The 23,522-nt window shown below is 38.0% G+C and overlaps 1 protein-coding gene across 1 annotated transcript; it reads right to left on the minus strand.

Annotated features, from left to right (window-relative positions):
* Nucleotides 1-10,856: 10,856 nt before the first annotated feature.
* On the minus strand, nucleotides 10,857-20,334 carry LOC121417670 (angiopoietin-1-like). Its single transcript, XM_041611404.1, has 6 exons — nucleotides 20,272-20,334; nucleotides 18,770-18,815; nucleotides 16,013-16,177; nucleotides 13,804-13,878; nucleotides 12,314-12,462; nucleotides 10,857-11,120 (listed from the first exon to the last, which is right to left on the minus strand). Exons 1-6 carry the CDS (start codon nucleotides 20,326-20,328, stop codon nucleotides 10,857-10,859), a joined length of 756 nt encoding a protein of 251 aa, XP_041467338.1. The 5' UTR covers nucleotides 20,329-20,334.
* Between the last annotated feature and the right edge of the window lie 3,188 nt (nucleotides 20,335-23,522).

The following is a 23,522-nucleotide window of genomic DNA, read 5'->3' on the forward strand; positions in this document are numbered from 1 at the left end:
AATCCAAGATGGCCGCCAACCGCCATCCTGAAAATTACTTTCCGAGGCTTATACGTGTTAGAACTAATGTAAAGGGATTTCAGTAAGAATACTCATATCTTTTATTAATTCTCAAGTTTTTGTCCCAGAATCATGAATAATCCCTCGTTTCGTGAGTTATTTGGTATGTTGATTCCATTTCTGTTAATGATTTTGCAATAAAGGATAATCTCCAGGTCAAAATAATCCAACATGACCACTAAACGCCATATTAAGAAAAAAACTACTTTCGAGACTATTGAACCTTGAAGAAGTGCTCTCCCCAATAAGGTTGTTATTATGTATTGGAGCTCACGTAAGGGGATTTCAGTGAGAATGATTCATTTCTTTTAATCACTCCATTTTTAGTTCGAAGTCAAGTCATGGTCAGATGGTTGATAGATTTCCTCATTAACCGCATACTTTAGAATGAAACCATTCAAGATTTGGGCTATGATTTCGGGAGTTTTAATCCTTTTTTATATCTATGCGACCATACTTTTCCAGTGAAATGACTTTAAAGTATTATTTGAATTAAAAAGTGATTTCTCCGTATTTTTTTTAAATAGTTAACTTATTAACTTCCTTTAAAATTATTATTGGACTTTTCCTCCTGACAAGAGCCATTGACTTAATTGGTCAGCAGGAGTGCACTCTTTAGCCTCCTGCAGAAGATAGGCTCCCCCAAGACTGTTCCACGGTCAGGATTGTTCTCATTCGTGAAATGTTTTACGGAAACGATGTCGCTCCTGCTTCTCAAGAAGTGGGAGTACAAGACCTCGTCATACATAACAGCTGCCTGTTCTGTGCATGTAAGGGGTTTGGATCATCCATCAGCCTTTGAGACAGTCAGAAATCCTGATAGACTCAAGACACCGACTGTCCTCCAGATATGTATATCAACAGCACACACAAGTCTGGTTGTGGTGGACTCCTCACCTACCTTGGACCGACTATATGTCTCTAGCCCCCTTTCACAGGACAAGCATATAAGCATCAGGATTGTAAAATCTGTCACAGTCATGGCCAAGCTCCTGCACGGAAGTAAGTCCTGGAAAACGTACGCCGACCAAGAAAAGTGACTAAACACCTTCCATGTCAGCTGCCTCGGACGTGTCATGCACGTTAAATGGCAGGACAAAGTGAAAAATACAGAGGCCCTTCAGCGTACGTGCTGGCATCAAAAGCTTATTCTCGCTCCTTAGTCAAAGGCACCTCAAGTGGTTGGGGCATGTTTGCCGCATGAAACCTTGGCGAATCCAAGAAGGGATTCGCCAAGGTAAGGTGAGCTGTGTGATTGGTCTCACCCCATCGGTATATCACAGTTCCGTTATAAAGACACCTGCAAACGAGACATAAAACTTGCCGGCATAGACACTAACACTTATGAAGGTGTAGATGGTAGTCGCCATTCTATGGAGAGCTACTAAGTACAGGGGTCAAGACGTCAGAAAATAATAAAAAATTGGCAGACCAAAGACCTAGGAGAAAGGCTAGGGCAGCATCTCTATACGGTCTCAGCGCCATCCTCCTTCATCTGTAAAAATTTGCTCAACAGAGACTGCCACTCTAGAGTGGACCTCTATAGTCACTCTAGAAAAGTAAGGCCTAGCGCTACACCATTAATATTTTAAGGCGAACTGATGCCTACCAATCATTGGACACATTGATTTAGAAAAAATATTGACAAAACACTTTCAAATTCAAATAAGACCCTAAAAGCATCTTCAGTAGAAAGGTATGGATGGACCATAGAGCTATTAACAGATGGACATTAAAAAAATGAAAATACATTCGAAATGGATCCATAGCCCAAACCTAAAGAGGATTCATTCTAAGTTGAGCAGTTAATATCGAAATCTGACATCTAAGATGTAACTTCACCTTGACTTTGAACTTGAGAATTGATAAAAGAAATGAGTATTCTTACTGAAATCCCTTTACATTAGTTCTAACACGTATAAGCCTCGGACAGTAATTTTTCAAGATGGCGGTTGGCGGCCATCTTGGATTTGATCTGAAGATTATCCTTTATGCAAAATTACTGCATGAATTGAATCAACATAGCAAATGACTCATGAATAGAGTTATTATTCATGATTCTGGGGCAAAGGGTTCAAAAGTTGATATTTTAAGATGGCGTCATATGGCGGCCATCTTGGATTTGACCTGAAGATGACATTATATTGCAAAATAGAAAGCAGAGATGGATTCTGCACACCCCAAAACCCCTAAACAGAGGTATTACTCGTCATTCTGGGGCAAGGGGATCAAAAGTCAATTTTTCAAGATGGCATATGGCGGCCATCTTGAATTTGAACTGAAGATGACCTTATATTGCAAAAATGATTACAGAAATCGGTTCTACACATCTCTAAACCCCTAAAACGAGTCATTACTCATCATTTTTGGGACAGGGGTTCAAAAGTTAGGTTTTCAAGATGGCATCTGTCGGCCATTTTGGATTTATGCAAATTAGCAAAATTGCCCAAACGGCAACTTTGGGCAACCAAGCTGAATTTGTTCTAGGACCCCATAGGAACACGAATCAAGAAAAAAACTTCATCGGAAAGAACATTTCTAGGTTCGGAAAATGTCAAATCGACTAACATTAGAGGAGGAATTGCCCGAATAGCAAACCCACCAAAGAAGGCACAGGCCTCTAAAGATACCGGATTCGGTAAGCATAATTTTGACAATATTTATAGACATGTTTCAAGCATTCGTCTGCATATAGCATTGATGTGAGTACGTGGTACCAATGGTTTGAAGTTAATTGAATGTTTTTCCCAAAAAAAGTGGGCCGAGTTGGAATCTTACAGATAATCATATGGTGACAATTTCTTTCACGTAAACATGATTTATTGATTAGATTTTGAGAAGTCAAATTCTACTGAGAATACTGTCACGTTGCATGGGTCTTCTAGAAATCATAAAAACTGTCATGCTTGCAATGAGTACAATATATTTGCTTTTATTGGATATCAGTATGTTTTCTTGGATTCTTGTTTTCAGCTTTTCCTGAATTAAGTGAAAGAGTAGAAAGAGATCTGGAATCGGACAGGGGAGAGAAGAATCGGTATGAAATTGAAGATTACAGAATCAAATATTTTGAATACGAACAAGGTACAGCTGAACCCATTGTTAGAGGAAGAATGAAAGTCAACGTTGACTTCTGGAAATTAATAGGAGCCAAAGAATAAGAAAATGAAAATGATGCAATTTCGTTATAAGATACCCTTTCTTAAGACCCCTCCTCCAAAAGTGTTTCATAATAACAAATCAGCCCTTGAGCATACAGACTTCATTTCGGAAGCTGTTCTTGAAGTATTGAATAAAGATTTGATTTCGACATGTTCGAAGTGAGTTCTGTACTATACGTCAATCTTTTTACAGTTCCTTTTCACAATTCTGACAAGAAGTGCCTAATTTTAGATTTAAGATATATAACGTTTGGAAACAAAGATTATCCTAATTTGAAGATTGGAATATAGCACTGGAATACCTTCAAAAGGTTGACTGCATTGTTTCCTTTGACCTTAAGTCGGGTTATCACCATATTGATACATTGAAGATTATTGTAAGTATTTATGTTCCAGCTGGAACTTCAACGGAATTATTACATATTGCTCTTTTAAGGTACTTCCTTTTGGATTGTTCTTTGCTCCATATATTTTCACTAAAATTGTCAAGTACTGGAGGAATAAACGTACTTTTGTAGTTGTATTCTAGATGATGAATGGATTAATGCATCCTCCTTTCACGAATGTGAAGAAATTGCCACAGCAGTCAGATATGACTTGTTGAATGCGGATTTAGTGCTTAAAATAGAGAAGTCAGTATGGATAACAACTAAGAAAATTAATTGGCTTGGTTGACGTGGGATTCCAAAAGTGGCACTTTATATGCATCAGATCGTAGAATTGTCAACATTTTGGAATTCATACCACACACTACCGCTAGGAAATTAGCGGCCTTTATAGGTAGAATTATTTCCTTGCTACCTGTAACTGGGCAGATCGCACAGTTGAGAACTAGATTTTCATCAATTGTTGTTGTCTCCTGCAAACACTGGGACAAAGAAATTAATCTATCTACACGAAATGATATCTTAAAGAACTGTTCTTCTGGAGAGATAATGTTAAGTCATTAAATGTACGAAATATATTGCATTATTCTATACCACAGATACTTGTCTTTTCAGACGCCATCCACATCGGATGTGGAGCTAGGTCAGCAGAGTGCGGCGGACTGAAATTCCAACACATCTGGTCAGAAGAGCAAGGTAAACGTTCCACTTAGAGAGAACTAAAAGGTGTTGCACTGGCAGTAAATGCATTTGAAAAGAGTATAAGAAACCAAACAGTTAAAAATATTCACAGATAATACTGGAGTAGAGAAGATGATAAAGAAGGGCAGTATGAAAAATGATCTGCATCAGCTTAGTATTGTGTGTGTATTTGAGTTTTGTCAGACGTGTATCAATCAGATATGATTATTTACGTCTGGGACCGACCTTTAACGTCACCATCCGAAAGACGTGACCAGGGCTCGAACCTCGTACCTCCGCATCAATTTGTAACTTCCCCACAGCTTAGATTACAGGCGCACGCCACAACGCCCAGTCTCAGACTGGGCGTTATTGAGTTAGTAGATTACTGTTATCAAATGAAGATAGTAATGGAGATACAGTGGATACCGATAAAAGCAAAATCAAGAGGCAGATGCCTCGAGCAGATAAATTGATTCGGATGATTGGGGTGTTTCAGAAACCCTTTTCTCTTATGGATAGACCATAGAGCTATTAGTCTGTTTAATAGCTTCATGGATAGACTTTGGGGAACACACACAGTTGATAGTTTTGCAAACGAACACAGCGCTAAGATTCCGAATTTCAATTCCAAATTTACATCCCCAATACTAATCAACTAGATGCATTTTCAATGTCCTGGGAACATCACAATAATTGGTTAGTTCCCTTATCAAAATGGTACCAAAAGCTATCAGACACACTAAAGCGAACTGAACAGTAGCTACTCTTGTGGTTCTTATTTGGCCTTCTGCACCCTTTTGGCTTTTACTTTTCTCCAGAAAAAGCACATTTTCAAGCATAATTCGTCAGATTATCAAGTTTTCTGATCCAAATCACATTTTGATCAGGGCCAAAATAGAAATACCGTTTTTGGATCCAATGAATTCAAAAGTGGAGTCATTGTCTACGTTTAGTCGGTAGATAGATTGACAGCAGAGCGATAGTATCTCACTGGAGATGAAAAATTACACTGTCTCACTGGAGAATGGGTATTAAAAGTATACAATGGTTTCCCTTAATTGTGAAGTGTTGTCTGTTTGCATCTGCACTGCATGGCAGTAGCAAAATGAATATATATTTTATTAATGATTGCATTGGCAGCTTTTCATGGAGAATTCATCTAATTCACAGAGGAGGATGTATCCTCTTTACTTTCATTTTATATTTTATACACGACATTGAATTCAAAGACACGCTCATGAGATTTTTAGCAGCCTCCCGCTCAGAGAGCACGGTCAAGAAATATAAACGTGCAGTAGAAGCAAGGAAACCTTGGTGTAGTAACAGTGGCACGGCAAGTCAAGACTTACATGTATGTACTTTATATTGTTAAATGGAGGATCCCCATATAGCAAAAATAGAGACAGCTTCTTATGCTTTGAAATAGCAATTTGACTGTTCTTTCAATACAAGGAACAGAAATAATCCTTGTGTATCTAATTTCTTGAAATTGATTTTAGAAGGGATCAAGAGGATCCTAGCAAGACCGGTGAATAGGAGAGAATCCGTTACCCCTGACATGCTTTTGAGTATCGTTTCTAAGTTTGACTCGGGATCTGTGAAAGATCTTCTTAATTGTTCTATGTTATTGTTAGCATATGCAGGAATTTTAAGATTCGATGAACTATCCAACATTAAGCTTAGTGACATTGAATTATTCGATTCTCACATGGAAGTTTTCCTTGAGAAAAGTAAGACTGACGAATTTCGAGAGGAGCCTGGGTAATCGTTTTTACCACTGGAAGAATAACATGTCCAGTAAATATGCGCAGATATATATTTAGATAGTACACAATCTGTATCTAAAGAAAATGGTTTTGTGTTCTCACTTTTTGTACATCTCAGAAATGTTACAAACTCAGAAAAGGAAAGATGTCATATTCAAGATGTAGAGAGAATTGCAAAGAAGTTCTGGAAGCTATCGGGGTGAACTCGAGCAGTTTGGGTTATAGCCTGAGGGCGGGCGGTGTTACCGCAGCAGCCCAAATCGGAGTACCAGATCGCCTATTTAAAAGGCACGGCAGATGGGCATCAGATTCTTTTAAAGACATATATCAAAGAATCACTTTAAAAATAAGATGTTTGCGTCATTGAATTTTGGGTATTTGAATTTTATGCAAATCATTTGATGATCAGACTTTTAGCAATTATTTTCGAATCAGGCTGTCAAATTTAATTTACAAATCTATTTATTTGAATTATTTCTTTTCCATTGAAACTTCTTTACCTTTGAAGAGAAGACCTTTTTGTCAACCCGAGCAAGAAGAATTCCATTGTTAATTGGGAGAAATTGTAATGTTATTATGTAGAACAAATTATGTTATGGTATATTTTATAAAAGAAATGAATCCTACTTTCAAGGGTTTATTGATTTCTTGACCAAGTTATGTGCTTGACAGGACAAACAGGAAATGATTCATGTATTTCAATGGCAATGGTGTATCGAGTCAATTTTGAAGGAGCTAGATATGGCAGATCGGATGAAATGTATAAACAAGTTGTGAGCGATCAAAGCGAGCAAGCAAAAATGTCCACTTTGTTTTCAAACTATCAAATTTTGTGATAGATTTGACATAATATTCAGAAAATAAATCATATTTCACTTTTTTAATCTTTCCTTTTATTTCCTTTCCACTTTTTTCTTGGTCATGATTTTTTTTTATTCGGGGAGCACCCCTGGGCCCCGCCAGTCAGCAGGCCACTGTTTAAAGGCACCATAGCCTTTTTAGCACACAATCAAAGGATTTGAAGAAGAAAAAAATAAACGCACTCCCATAGCTCGGTTGAAAAAGTGTTTTTGCTTGAAGAAGGAATTTTCAAAGCTAAAAGAGAACATATTTGAAATAAAACAACAGAAAGATTCAAGCAAAAAAAAAAGAATTTTGACCGCGTAATTCGAAACTTATGGCTTAGTTAGATAATGAAAAGATTAAGAGGAAGTCTGCTGATTAGCAACAAGTCCGATCATCATATCATTTTATGCCGTTTTGGTGCAAGCCTCCTTTTTAACCCCAGAACAAAAACATTCTGTGTTCGCTCAAGCATTACCGAAACTATTTTTTTAAATTGCATTTAACAGATAAGACTTCAGACCAACTATTAACACCAAAATATAGACAACATGATATGAAACAAATCTGTCCCATTTTGTTTACACGCACTGTATTATGAGATATTGTTTTACAAATTATTGACTCTGGATAATAATGATAATGTAAGATTTAATATATATCGCACGAATTGTCGATAATCACATTCCAGACACATAATGAACAAAAGAAAAACTTACTCAATACTTACTTACTGACTTACAATACTCAGATCATACATAGAAATAGAAAAATTACAGGATAAAATTACAAAATCAGTTTTAGCTGGAAAGCATATTAAACCCACAACAGTTAGTCAATTGCTTGCTTTCTAAGGCATATAAGGTGAGTGAGGCTTTAATTTGTAATGTGGGTCTTTAACAAGTATATACTCTGTGCATTGTGATGTAAAAGCAATATAATTACAAATTGATTTAAATCATGTTGGTAAGAAATCTACAGCAGTTTAAGTACTAAGAATTCGATTTTATGTTTATAAATTCCATGTAATTTCGAAATATTGTGTGTCGTGAAATTGGTTCGGTACGAACACGAAACAATGAATACTTTATCATTCTTATTGTATATTTAAAATGCATTACTTCTCGCTTAGTTGTCTCGAAATAATTTCATGTACTTTGCTTGGAATGGTCGTTGTCGAGTGGTTATGACTCTTGTCTTCCAATCTGAGGGACGTTCGATGTTCGATTCCCAGCCATTGTGTGTTTTCCTCCAGTAAGAAATTTACCCAAATTGTGCTGCAACTCAACCCAGTTGAGGTGAATGGGTACTCGGTAGGAAGAAATTCCTCCAATGCTTGAGCGCTTATAATAGGCAGGCTGGGGGAATAATAGCTGCGTTTTGAATCTGAAGGCAAAAAGTGCTATATAAATCCAGCTATTAGTAGTATCATATGTCTTTTGCTTCTTGTTCACGCGTATTTAGCCAAATATACTAACAAGAGTTATCACATATAACAAATATTGACCACTTGGTTGTGTCCGAACCGCCAAAAAGAGTTATACCTCAGTCAGTCACTTTTGCTTTGAGTCGGTCGTAAGGCGAGTCGAAAACAGCCGTCTTAACATTTTTTTTGTACCAGCTACATAATAAAAATGAATAAAAAGGCTGTTTTCGATGATTCGGCGTACGGCCGCCGTATAGGGCAAAATTAATGTGAATGTATTAGATACCCCTCGCGAGATCATAATATCCCGATAAAACAACTTTCACAAGAAATACAACCTTTTTTTAAGAAGATTAACGGGTTCAAATTCAAAATCAAGAACAAACACATTGTGTAATTTCTATTTGTGGCCCCTTTTTATATATTCATTACATTTACTTTTGGAAATAGAATCAGTGAATGAGTAAATCGAATGGCAAGATACCGAGATAGTCAATACAAATGTAGATATGCCGTTCTTAGACAAGCTCCCCGCCCCACGCTTTGAAAGTCTCGGTATATATTTTTAATGGGAATATGTCATTCATACATGTTAGGTGAGAAGCTTATTTTTTCCTTTTGGCTTCTCAATTTTTTCATGGACGAAATGACCATCAGCTTGGGGTAAAAACCTCCTTTTTTGCTCTTTTTTTTTGCTTTTCAAAATTTCCTCGAGAAAATGTGCCCCCCCCAAGAAAATCCTGGATTCGCCCCTGGCCTCAATAAATGTCATTGCAGATAAATTACAAATGTTGTTATTTTCATAAGAATATTGACCTTACTGTCATCAATTTAATCTGGTCTTATCCTAAATTCAAAGCTTCCCAACCTTATCACCGTTCCATCCGACCGCCATACCCCAATTGTTCCGTTCTCCGTTCGTCTCGTGTTAAAACTGACGTTGCCGCAATGTTCATACCATCCAGCCCCTTTCAGACGGGCGCATGAAGTGTCATTCCCCGGTAGCACATCATTGTCCCGGTCGATCGTACTGAACTTAGCTCCATCCTGCAGTTCGAAGCTGCTATCTAATTCAAGCAAATGCGTAAAAAGAAATTAAAGGTTTGATTTCACCATGGATTGGGGTGAAAGGAGACAGGCAACAATTAAAGGGCGAAATTTTAAGTGACATTGCAGTTATTGGAAAAATTTTAACCGATATCCTATATAAGCCAACCACAATTATCTTTTTTATCAACCTTCATTTTAAAAAGAATACGAATTTAAGGCATGAGTATGACGGGCCAAATCTCGTACCATTAAACTCATTCCTCCTATTCACTATTTGTAGGCTATACAGTGCGTCTTAGAAAGAACGAAACTGAGATTAAGCGATGATTTATCATAACTTAATCGCAAAAACAATTTACAAATACCTACCAATGCAAAGCTCAGAATCTCCTCTTTCATCTAATATTACTTAGATTACTCCTTATTCACGCATGAGTGAGCAAAACAATTTGAAGAAAGGACACTAAAAACTCATTTGGCGGGGGTATGTGAATTTCAAAAAGAAAATCACATGCCTAAAAAGTTCAATATCTGCTCGTTTATTTGATACCTTAATCACAACAAATGGTCAAGAAGTAAAAAGGTTATGTTCCCTCGAAACATTGCTTGTATTAATTTCTATAATTTCATTAAATAAACGTGTTTTCATCGGTTTCCCACAGAAGCTATCGCACGGTTAACAAAAGACTTAATGCATGGATGACCGTCAACAAACGGAGTGTGGAGTGAGTTTGAATGCTAACCTGTAAAACCTCTTCATTTTATGAAATTATTGAAATTCAAGCCTTATTTCAAATAACTAGAACTTTGTTATTTCTTGAACATTTTGTGTAATTGAGGTATCAAATTAAAGAGCAGATAATGAACATTTTTAAAATGTGGTTTTCTATTTGAAACACAGATAAAGCCCGCCAAATTACTTTTTTGTATCTCCTCTTCAAATTGTTTTTGCTCACTCATGCATGAATGAAAAATAATCTAAGTAATTTCAGATGAACGAGAAGATTCTAAGCTTTAAAATGGTAGGTCATTTGTCTATTGTATTTGTGATTAAGTTATCATCAATAGATATCGGTTTCGTTTTTTGTGGGACGCACTGTATAATGACCAGTGGCACAACGAGCCGAGATGGTACACAATGGCATATGCAATAGCAAAGACCTTGAAAAATTGAATAGTCATAGATTTCGAATAGACATGTATTCATCGAGAATTGGTATATTTCACCCTCTTTACTTCTTTTCTTAATGAAACTTTTTGCATTACGAGCCTCCAAGGCACCCTCGTTCAACGCAAATTATGATGAACGAATAAGCAATACTCATCAGACTATTGGTTAACAGAATGATAATATTCCTTGAATGGTCGGGTTGCGCGATTACGAGCTGCGACGAGAAAACCCAATGGAATGAAACAAGCCTGTGAGAAGGGTTAATAGGCCTATCAATACAAAATAAAAACCAAAATAAACAGGCGGGCATCACGTACCACATGTACGTCGACAAAGGTGGAGTTGGTAACCACTACCCTCGTCTCCGACTCGAAAAGGATGGTATCTCACGTGATAGTATGAACCGTCCTCACTCCACATGCTTATGCGGAGAAGGAAGGTCCTGCTACTTGTCAGGTCGTGAATGAGGTCGTTGCCGAGCCGGAACTCCGTCGAGATATTGCCGAAGCCGTGCTTGTAGTCTTCCCACGGCCGTTCAAAGTTAACGCTCCCGCCATAACGCCTCTGTATGACCTGAATTAAATGGATATGTTAGCCATACAAAAGAAAAGAATCAAATACGTATCAGAGAGAGTATTTCAGTACGAATTTATTGTGATATACATACACACACACAACCCTCTGTATGACCTGGTGGGTGTTTGATAAAGCTGTTCGTAAGATACGAATGACTTTACGCACGACTGGTGATCCTTTCTTATGCGATGTGATATCTCTATGTAATTGAGTTGTGACTTCAAAACATGTTCCAGTCGTGTGTAAAGTCGTTCGTAACTTTACCAACAACTTTATGAAACACCCACCTGAATTAAATGGATATGTTTGCCGTACGAACCGAAATTACAAATGCATATCAGAGAGAGTATTTCAATACGAAATCATTGTGATATACATATACACACTCACAACCCCCACCCCCTCCTCACACGCACACCCTCTAACTTCAACCCCCACATTCTTTTAATTTGACAATATAGGGGACTCACAGTTTGAGTTGTGACGTGTGTAGTCTCATACACTCAAACAACAACTACACATACGCTTTCTGGAACGTAGAGAATTTATTGTCAAAGGCCTTTAATGTCAAAGCTGCCTTCGTCGAAAATGGGTAAATCAAGACGGCAGTGTCGTTCTGGGGGCCGTTTCATAAAGCTGTTCGTAAGTTGGGAGTGACTTTAAGAACGACTGGTGATCCTTTCTCACGCGTTATATCCACCTCCTATGAATATACCATTTACCACAAAAAAGGATCACCAGTCGTTCTTAAAGTCACTTTTAACTTACGTATCAGCTTTATGAAACACCCACCTGTACTCTGGACAGACATGGACCTAGAGGAGTAGTAGGTCCATGGGACAAACAACACATTTATAATTTCATTTTGTCATCTCCGAATCTTAGGACAATCTGCTGCCCGGGTTAACCGATAGTCGACAATGCCCTTTAAGCTGTTCACTGTTATTTGACGGGCATTTTCAGTAGATTCTTTACGTTTCAGAAAGCGTCTGTATAGTGGTTGCGAAAACTTGCTATTGCTGGGGTCCGTTGCAGAAAGAGTTGCGTTTAAACGCAAGTAAAAAAATCAATCACAAGTCCCAAATGCGCGCTGTTGATTGGTTGAAATACAAGTTACGCATTATTTTTAGAGTTGCGATTGATTGCAACTCTTTCTGCAACGGGCCCCAGGAAATGAATGAGGACTGTACCAGCCATCCGATGTGAAATGTTTCATCATAGCGGCACCATACACTGTAAGGTCCTTTGTAAACACCGTCTGATGTGATAAAACAGATCCGATAGACACCATCCACGCGGTGAGCAGCGTCAAGCGCAGCATTACAATCAGAGTAGCACACTGGGAAAAGAAATTTGGGAAAGAATAAAGACAATGATAATAATGACAGTGAAACCTGCCAATAGCGACGTCACAGAAATCATTTTTGTTCTAGCATTAATTTCAGCGTTTTTGATACCATATTTTGGTAGCGCATGATGAAATACTCCCATTACCAAAATTTGGCGGGAATCGGTCCATGGGGGCCTAAGAAATGACATCATGAATACATTATTAGCCCCACTGAAGTTAGTGTATTATTGGCATGGTTCCCAACATTTAGAATCAGACCAATAATATATTGACTTTGGACAATGGGGCTAATTATGTATTCATGAAGTCGTTTCTCAGGCCTCATGGACCATTTCCCACCTAATTTTGGTAGGGAGTTTTTTTTCATCATGCTCTACCAACATATGGTATCAAAACTCTGAAATTCGAAAAAAAGGAAAACTGATGACGTCACACTCACGGGGCAAAAAATGTGGCCTATGTAGACAGCTGGCAGTTATAGACAAGTGGGAGTTTCATAAGGCTCTCCATAAGTTAAGAGCGACTTTAAGAACGACTGGTGAACCTTTCTTACGAGCTAGATAATCAACATTTAATGGTGGATATCATTTACTACAACAAAAGATCACCAGTCGCGATCATAAAGTCACTTTTTACTTCCGAACAGCTTTATGAAACGGCCCCAGGTTCTTTTACACGCAATCTGCTTCCATGGAAATCAGATTTAGTGGTCACTATAGACAGGTCACTGGTATAGACAGGTTGTGCTGTATACATGTAATATAACCCCTCCGCCCCCTTCTTCTCCTTAAATTTACGAAACAATGCACTCTTGTTTCTACAGAGTAAAATTTGACTTGGAATGATTCCGTTTGGGACTCAAAGCCAATCCGAGTTAATATGACCCAGACGGAATGAATTTGACTCAGAATGTTGTGTCATCAGGTGAAAATCACTCGCTTCCAAGTCGAAGTATCTCGGAAACCAGTCACTTTGACTCGAAACAGATGTGACTCCTAGCTCCATTCGGAATTATTTTTAACGCAATCAAAAATAACAATGTACATCACCTGCCCTATTAAAAAAAAGCCTGTGAAAAATCATTTATATAAAATCCATTTTATATCTACTTGCATCATGCGCTTTGTATCAACATAAAAAGGAGATACATGAATTACAATATCATTATATTTCTCGTTTATTGATCAACTTCCCACTCAAATTCCTACATGCATAGAAAGTTAAAAGCCATACAAAAGATATCAATGTCCGTTTTCAATGATAGGAATGAAAATAAACTGTACAATGATTTACAACTCGAGTGCATGCAATAAGAAAATAGATATTCACCCGATGATTCGCATCGATAACCGACCATGGTTTCCACACAGGTTTCACCATTCAGACAAGGGTTACTCAGGCAGGCTGTTGGAGATATTATGAATATTTCATAATTCATTGAAATGTATTCATCATATGATTTATATACATGTATGTATGAATATACAAGATTTATATATATGTATATATATATATATATATATACATATATATATATATAAAGTTTAAAACAGTTTAAAACAAAATGCAATGAGCTGAATGAAACAAACGTAAAGAGACAATTTTAATCGAATTTCCACCGGTAGGAATTCATCAGGAAATGAATTTATTAAGTCAACAGTGCATTCCAACAAACAGGAAACCCATTTTACAATTATTGATACGTTTTAACTATAAATATGATTCATGCCTGGTAAGAGTAGGATCTTATCTTTGATTTAACACCAAAAATTTAGTAAATCGTTCGTGCATGACGGATTACAAACAATGAATATTAAGGCATATCGGAAACGATTTGCGCAGAAGCTCACGTGTGAATCTGAATCCAATCTCATTTTATAGATCATTGACAGAAACAAAGAATATAATAATTATGCTAATGAGCCAATGGTCGGATAAGCCCAGTCGTCTTACTATTAAACCAATTTATTGTATTTTTTTTCTGCGCAACCCAATTTTGGCATTGATATTAATAGTTCGAATTCCTCTTGCTCATTAATGCGTGAAGTAAGTGTCTCATACTGGTATCAAAGGAAAGAGAAGTAACTGAAATTTATAATGTAATGAAATATCATTAATCATTTACCTTGAAAGAAAAAAAAGACATGAGAATCCTGGTTTCTTTTTCTTTCAAGGACGCACTGTATGCATGTATATATTATTTTTAAATATCCCCTTCACACAAGGTAACACACCCTCTCTAACAGACAGGACTTGTATCATTTCAATAATATAAGACAATCAGATAGATATCACACACTTCCTGAAGTACACATCCACAAATCTCTGATAATACTCACAAGCGCCTTAACCTCGTAACCTTTTCAAAGTAATATCATATTTCTCTCCAAATTCGAAAAACATATATTATAGTACAATCAACAAAAGATTTTCATTTTTCATGTAAAATTAAATACATCAAAGATAATTGTTTAAACATAATGAACATGCAACATATTTTAACTGAAGGTCTGAGATAAGTTTAATCTGTCGCAACGCAGAACTAAGCGATTGATCGTAAGTTTGCTTGCTAAGAGTGATCCAATGGTTATTGTGAAGGATCTCTCGCAAAAAGCAGTCACAGGATTATTCGCTGTACGGCGTAATGTAACGGGCCCTGACTAACAAACACCCTTATTTCCCTTTACACCTTTTCTCTCCTAATAGTTCAATTCCACGCCACCTCTTCTGAGAGAGCTCCACTGTTTAGCAGCTGCCCAGTACGTCAAAGTATTTCATTCAAAATTCTTTTATTGTTTGTGATCGGTCAAGTCTCGCACTACATAACAGAATTACGTTAAATTAAAACCAAATCAAATAGTCGAAGCCTCCGTAGTTCCGCAGATAATTTTTTGTTCAAGATCCACTTTCAAAAAAGTCACACTTGGTGATAGTAATAAAATTTGCACTTACTGCACCAAAACTATGAATAGCCTGCCTATTTCATGACTCTTCAAAGTCGAAATTGAAAACACGTGTCTTTATATTAAGAAATTGTTATGTACATGTAGAATCTAGTAAAAAAAATATATATATATACATCTCTGAACAAGTGCAGCCGAATATACTCATAAAAAACAGCGCTATACAAACTTATCATTAGAGCAGTTTTCTTGATCACCCCTTGTTTCTCTCTCTCTTTCTCTCTCACTCACTTATATCTGATCTATCAAAATCAAGGGCCCGTATTCTGATAGCAGGTTTAACTTAAACCAAGGTTTAAAGTTGTGGTTTAAGTATGGATAGCCAATTGTTACATAAATCACTAACAGTGGAGATATCATACTTCAGCTCATTTGGCTCCGAAATCATTCATAATTGTCGAGGAAGTATAAATAGATGATTGTCGTCACCATCGATGAATCAGGAAAGAGCAAAGTAAACATATACAACTTAATAAAAATGTTGATACTTTTGGCTTCCTATACTTAAACCACAACTTTAAACCTGTGTTTATATTAGACCTGCTATCAGAATACGGGCCAAGTAGTTTACATACCTGGCAAAGAACACATTAACATTTCCTCACTCTTTCTGTTAAAAGCTCTGCTTGTCATCATCCTGTTTGAAATCTTCGGGATTAAATCGATGACGTTACTATTGCGAGATGTAATAGAGCCACATGGTATCAAGGGAGTACATGGTCTTTCGATATTTCCCAATCCTGTGTATGAAATGGCACAATGTTAAAGTTTTACCGATTTTATGATTGTGAATAATATCGCATGGGCCCCCCATGCTTTCAATGTACAGCGGATAGTGCAAGTGTGCAGCTCATGCAGACATTCCATGTTAAGGATGACCATTGCTCCACAAACGATTTCCGCCGTTACTGTATATGTAGCGCTTAACACATCGGAACGACGTCTCAAAGCGCTATACAGATATATTATTACCCCGGTCATCGGATCATTGCATACCCGCATACAATATGCACCTTCTCCACTCCCTGGGAGCATTCCAACAAGAGTTCCAAGACTCGATTGCTAGGCATACTACATAGGCTTTCACATCCTACCGGGTACCCATTTAAGACCTGGGTGGAGAGTGGCAAATTGTGGATTGATGTCTTGCCAAAGTCTGCTAGGCCATGGTGGGATTCGAACACACGACCCTCTGATTACAAGGCGAGAGTCAGAACCGCTACACCACGGCGCTTCCATATTGTACCATTCATCTAGAAGTGATGAATTCTGAAGCACGTTGTTATTATTACTCCAGCTTTAGCTCGACCTGCCTTCCAGCACTCAGTGCATGCAAGGAATGAATCCTACCAGGTACCCATTCACCTCACCTGGGTTGAGAGCAGCAAAATCTGCAGGTAAATCTCTTGCATGCTGAAGGAAGATACGCCATGGTTGGGGTTCGAGCCCAGGAACGTCCCTCTAATTGAAAAACGAGAGTCGTAAGCACTATAGACCACGACGCTAGGAGTAAAATATATACGTAATACGGCTTGCCACATGGCTGTCACTCATAAGATAAAAGAGCATGTCAACCCTATACCACGAAATGCTGTCAGCAATGCTAGTCTCTATCATGTCTATATACACAGACGAATTCTGGAGCGTTAAGATCTAGCAAGGCCCTGGAAACGATTTTTTCCGGGGTGCTGATGTTAATTTGACAAGCAAGCAAAAAAGGGGAATTATTAAAGATTTTCGCTACAAAAAGGAAAAAAAAAAGGTTTCACTACAGAATGAGGTTCATGTCTGTTACATTTTTCCCTTTTTTGTCACACCTTCCAGAATTCGATGGGTGCTGCCATTGGAGAATAATAAATGCAGCACCCCCGGCCCCCTCCCTTGAATATCTTGAGGATGCTTCAGTACCCCAGCTCCACTGCTTCCCGGGGCCATGGAATCTAAGAGCTTGTCATAAGAAGAAGCCTTTGACGGAAATCGGTGTATCAAAGCAGCAGTATCGTCTTGGACTCCAAACAAAGTTAAGCAATTTTTCGTCAGTTTTCAGAACTGAAGTGGTTTCCCTGGTACCCATATTATTGTTGTTATTATTATAATCTTAGGACGATATGTTGTCCCGGACGGTTTACTTATTTTCGACAATGAACTCTAAGTCGTTCATTCTGATTAGTAATAAGCATTTTTATTTATATTCTAAACGTTCCGGAAAGTGCCTGCGTAGTGGTTGCGAATACTCGCTATTAATGTCTTATACCTCGTTCACATTTGCTCCACGGCGGCCATACGTCGATTCGAAAACAGCCGTTCTAACATTTTGGTGTACCAGTGAGGTGGTTTGAATAAATGTGAATAAAACAGCTGTTTTCGATTCGCCGTACATCCGCCGTAGAGCAAATGTGACAGAGATATTACCCATGCACCTCAAACATAATATTTCAACCCGACAGAGTATACTCCCTTAAAAGATAATAACTAATCATAAGCATCCGGGTGGAAAGTACACATTGTCGCACAGTGCGATCACAGTGTGTTCACATTGTGGACTATGTGAAGATAGTATTCATACTGTTAAATTGCTCAAATTCAACAGTGTGAAGATATTTCCGCACTGTGGACACTTCGACAGACTGTGTGACTATTCCACCACAGCGTGTTCACATGTTCGACTATGTGAATATGTTGAAATTATCAAATTTAACAGTGTGGAGGCGATTCCATTTATTGTGTTGCACACTGTGGAACACTGTTTTTTCCAATAAGCATGATCACGACCAGGGGGGGGGCACTTCCATTGACGAGTGGATACCATGCGCGACCATGAGGTCTCGAAAAGCACCCTAAACGCGTATTTTCCATATTCTGAAAATGCACCCCTTGACAAGTATTGAAACAAAACGATACTATTGGCAAGTATTTCCTGAATTGAACCCCTAAACAAGTACAGCAATATTTCAGTTGTTATGTCACGGACGTCGGTTGTACCCCCCTTTACCAACATCATTGGGTTTTGTACAGCCCCACCTCCCACCCCTTGCGCAAATTGTACTCTAAAAACGTAGTGTTGAATTTTGGGGCAAAAGTACACCCTTTATAAAACATTTTAGTCTTAATTTTTTATACCCTCGCAAATTTGACCCTAAACGCGTAGCTTTCCTAGCGAAAATAGATACCCCTTTTTCATCAGTTTATTGTTTTGGCACCCTTAATTACGTTACGTACGTAACGTGCCCTATCGTGAAAACGACATCCTTTTTACGTTTTTTTGGTCGCGCATGGTATCCACTCGCCAATGTAAGTGGGCCCCAGTGGATCACGATAATAAGAACACTTACCATCTATATAAGCTGCTATTTGGAGAATGGTGTAAAGCGCTAGGATCTAATGATCAAGAATGAAAAATATATATTCATTTAAGGTGGAAGTTCAGATTAAAAAAAAAAAGGATTAACTCTCAGAGGAAAGGTATAAGGAGAAAAAATGGGCCAAAAAGGCAGAAAACCTATTGTTAAAGTTGCAAAATAAAATGATGAAAATATTGGTGAATGTTTGGGGAAAATCCATCAAAGATGTATAAAGTTGTTAGAATTGTAATTATTTGACTTGTGACGTTATATGCGAGCAATTTAATTTTCCATTTATCGTGTAGTATACAGAAAATCAATGAAGTGTAATTTTCTACAGAAAAGGTGATTATGATTTTATTTGTACCTTAATTCAGTATATCAACAGACAGACTGGTTCACGACCTCTCCAAAAAGAAAGAGAAATTACGCACGATGGCAACTGAATATGGAGATTTATGCATTCTAAAAGGGTATACGTAGTTGCTCGTATCTGGAGTCACAAATCGAAAACTTAAACTTCTAATGATTTTCCTCAAACCTTCACCAATATACACTCAGCAAAAAAAGTTCTTGGACACTTATAAAAGTTAAAATATTCCATATAGATATTTGATTAAAGGCAAATTATTGTATGTCAACATGACCAGACAATATTCCTCTTCCAGTATGACATGAAATTTTCATGTGAACAGTCATGCATGGGTGGTTAAATGCTTTAAACAATAGCAATGTCAGTAAAAGAAAATTGCAAGAAATGGATCAGTCAGTGCATGGCTGGTTACAGGCATTAAACAATAGCAATGTCAGTAAAAGAAAATTGCAAGAAAACGATCAGCTATCATGGCTATTATTTCAGTTGTGAAAGTTTATGTGGCATAAATATCCATCAAACGATAAAAGCAAACTTTAAGTCAAATACCACTCTAAAAGAGAAGAGAAAGTTATCCACCTTGGATGCATCACTTTTCCACTAGAATTTTAAATCAAAGTTTATCGATGAAACAAATGTCAAATTCCAGTATCTTGGCATAAGCAAAAGAAAATTCAATATCTCGTTTGTCCACCCTGGCTCTGAATGTGTGCAGCACATCGACGTCGCATGCTTGTCACAAGTCGGCGAATTTGCTCTGGGGTGATGTCCCATTCTTCCCGGAGATAACGCCGGACATCTTGAAGAGTGTCTCCTGGTTGAATTCTTTGATTGACCGATTTTCCTAGCTGATCCGAACAGTTTCTTCTCATGGATGACAATGCGCATCCCCATCGAGCGAACATTGTCCAAGATTTCTGGATGACCACAATGTTCAGCTCTTGGATCCATGGCTTGCTTGGCTTGTTCACCAGACATGAACCCAATTGAAAATTTGTGGGATCAGCTAGGAAAATTGATCAATTTCAGGGGGTGCTGCGTACGGAGAATACTACACGCAGCACTCCCGCTTTCCAGGGCCATGCTGATCAATAATGACTAACATTGGAAGATAACTCACCGTCTCATTCCTGAATTTCAGTCTTTTTGGTCTGCACACCACGGTATCCTTCCGCATTGTCAAGTCCTGTCAACTCGTAGACTCGTATTCTTAAACTCCGGTTTAAAATTAATTCTGGTCTAATTCAGGTCTTAAACTATGAAAAGCCAAAACACGTCAAAACAATTACATTAATTGCAAGCTTCTTATGTTTACTGTGCTCTTCTATAATTATTCAATGGTGAATAATCGTTAGGTTCTAGTTGCTGGATCAGCGTACAGCTTAATATGCAAAAATTTTGTCATTTTGAAATCGTACGTCTGTTCGAACTGGTAGAAATCAGCATCATCCCGGGTGAAAATGAGGATTTCAGCACAGTTTGTTGAGCCCACGTTGATATATAAAATATCGGACGACTGAATTGATGGCCATATGGACAATTGCATTATATAGCACACACCATCGTCCAAATTAGAGTGGTCATCGAATCTCTTTTGGATGAACGGTGTGACTTCCGGCAGGCAATCTGGAGGTCCAATTAATTAACGAAGCAACGCGTCAGAGTAATAACAAATTAATCATGGAAATTATCACATCAAAATCCATGGAAATGTTAAATAAATAGGCCTGCACGTTATTTGCATTCTTCATTTTTGATATTGAAAGAATTACATTAAATGGAAAAAAATGCTTATAGGGCTTTTGTAAAACAGGAGTTTTTAAGTATCCAATTTTTGTGTTATGACTTAAAGCGTGATTTGAAAAAATCAATCAAATCGGCATAACAATAATTAGTACGCTTAATTTTAATGAATATTTCTCCCCCCCTCCCCCCAAAAAAAAATCATATAACGTATAACGTATAACGTGCTAATCGAATTGACCAACACGCATCTCATAATATACCAGAATCATTGACTGTACAAGCATCTTATAGGAATGCGTTTTGAACAAGGTCTTAAAGACACCGACGAAATAGGCATTTTCTTAATAATAATAATAATAGGCATTTATATAGCGCCATCTATCTAGAAATATTCTATTCCGGGGCGCGTTGTTATTATTGTTATTACCCCGGCTTTAGCTCGAGCTGCCTTTCAGCACTCATGCATTCAAAGAATTAATCCTGCCGGGTACCCATTCATCTCACCTGGGTCGAGTGCAGCACGATGTGGATAAATTTCTTGCTGAAGGAAATTACACCATGGCTAGGATTCGAACCCACGACCCTCTCTTTCGAAGTCAGAAGACTTATCTACTGGGCCACAACGCTCCACCCCCCCCCCTTCTCCTCTTCCAGGCCTCCCCTATACAGTTTCCTTTCTTTCAATTTTGTTCTTTTATCTCTTTTGATGATAATAAAATCCAACACTTTTCTTTCCTTGCATGCGGCATATCAACTTTGCTTCAAAGGGGATAGGGGCTGAAAGGTAATTAGTGTAATGGTCAATAGGGGAGTACCGTCCTTCCCTATTGACCATTACACTAATTGGGTATGGCTCAGAATGGTCAAGATGAGAATAATAGCCATATGAGGAAGCCACCGGAGTGAGACGTATACTTGAATGGCCAATGCGTTTGTTAGTGATTGAGGTCGGGTCACGGAGAAGGGAGACTCAGTTCCTTTAAAGTCACATATCGGGGGGGGGGGGGTCTCGCGAATAATAGCAGTATCGCGGCCCATAAGCCCCTCATTTTAAGGGGTCATTTTCTCGACACCCATTTCATGTTGAATTCCAGTTCCCATACAGTACATGCAGCCCAATTTGCAGAGGTCCATCGAGTTCCGAGCTAATTCACAACGGAGGTGCGATAGCTCAGTCGGTAGAGCGGGGGTTTCGGATTCAGGTGACCCGGGTTCGATTCCCAAGTGGTGCGCTAGTGCCCTTTTGGTAAGGCATTTATCCTCATTACCAGGTCCCTCGGAGAGGTCCTTAAGCCGTCGGTCCCCTGGTTGCTTGCTCACAGGCATTCGTGCCTTCTTAGCATTCAGGTAAAAAAAAACCTCGGTATAATGAAACCTCGGTATAACACTTGAGTTCTAATTTGGGTTAATGTTTTCATGGTTCCACATAGTCCCCCGCCCCCATCAGCAGCCGCCCCCACCTCCCGGCCCCCCAGGTCACACAAGGCAGTGAGGATATTCTTAGGGGTATCTATCAATATATGGACACTTGCCTTGATTGGGGTTGCTTCCCATTGTCGGCATTGCTTTGTTTTGGTTTGTTTTGTCGATCTTTTGCTTTGTTTTGTCGTCTTTTTATATTCAAATTACAGCGTAATTTCATTAAGTAATTGGACCGCGGTATTGTCTGCAAGAATGGCGGATTTTAGCCTGATATATTTTGATAAATCGCCCCACATGAGTCACTACAAACAGTTCCAAACAGGGGCCTTAAGATTGTTTAAATCATACAAAATATGCATTATATGTTATTCAATTTGTTTTATAAGTTCGAGATCAAGTTTTATTTTCCATTTCCATTATCAACATTACAAGCAAATACAGATCAAACATACATTATAAATATAAACAAAAAAAATGAAATGTGATAACAATGATTACAAATCAATTACAAGTACAAAATATTTGTAAAATAGTTTTAACAGAATCTGATATGGAAATGAGGGGATCCACTAAAAAGCATTGCTTGTAGAGCGTGGATCCCCTAAGAAAGTATATCAAAACATTTGAGAAATGGGACTCATTCGCAGGTGTAAATACAATAAGTTGAAATAGAATATTGGAAATAATAACAAGATGGTGAGTGATAGAAATGATAAAAAGATGACAGAGATACGGGACGATACTTAAAACTAAAAAGAAAACAAAGACATGATAAAGAATAGAGGGAAGAGAGAAAGGATAAAGTACTGAAAGGGGAGCGAGAGGGAGAGAGAGGGAGGGCAAAGATAAGTAGGGAGGGGAGAGAGAGAGATAGAGGCACACACACACACAGACAGACAGACACAGATTAGATTATGTGGAGAGAAAGGGTCAGAAAAAGAGAGAGATAAAGGGGGGGGGGGGCAAGACCGAGAGTGCAAACGTGGATCAACGAGAGTGTGACTCAATAGCGTGCTTAGATAGTACTAAAAATATACAAACTAATTAATTACTTTGGTATAAGACAGTAAAAGAATTATTTTTAGTTTTCTCTTAAAGGAGTGGATAGAGGGGGCCTGTTGAACATCTTTATGGAATGAATTCCAAAATTTGGGGGCGGTGAAAATAAAAGTATTTTGCGCAAAACGAGTTCTTAAGATAGGC

Source organism: Lytechinus variegatus, chromosome 6 (assembly GCF_018143015.1).
Source record: "Lytechinus variegatus isolate NC3 chromosome 6, Lvar_3.0, whole genome shotgun sequence".
Taxonomy (NCBI): Eukaryota; Metazoa; Echinodermata; class Echinoidea; order Temnopleuroida; family Toxopneustidae; genus Lytechinus; species Lytechinus variegatus.

Excerpts from the sequence above, each read along its gene's own strand:
- LOC121417670 (XM_041611404.1), bottom strand. The coding sequence starts at position 20,328 with ATGCGGAAGGATACCGTGGTGTGCAGACCAAAAAGACTGAAATTCAGG. Across the intron at positions 18,816-20,271 it reads TGAAATTCAGGAATGAGACG|ATCCTAGCGCTTTACACCAT; the intron begins GTGAGTTATCTT and ends CTTGATCATTAG. Across the intron at positions 11,121-12,313 it reads CATTTCACATCGGATGGCTG|GTCATACAGAGGCGTTATGG; the intron begins GTACAGTCCTCA and ends CATTTAATTCAG.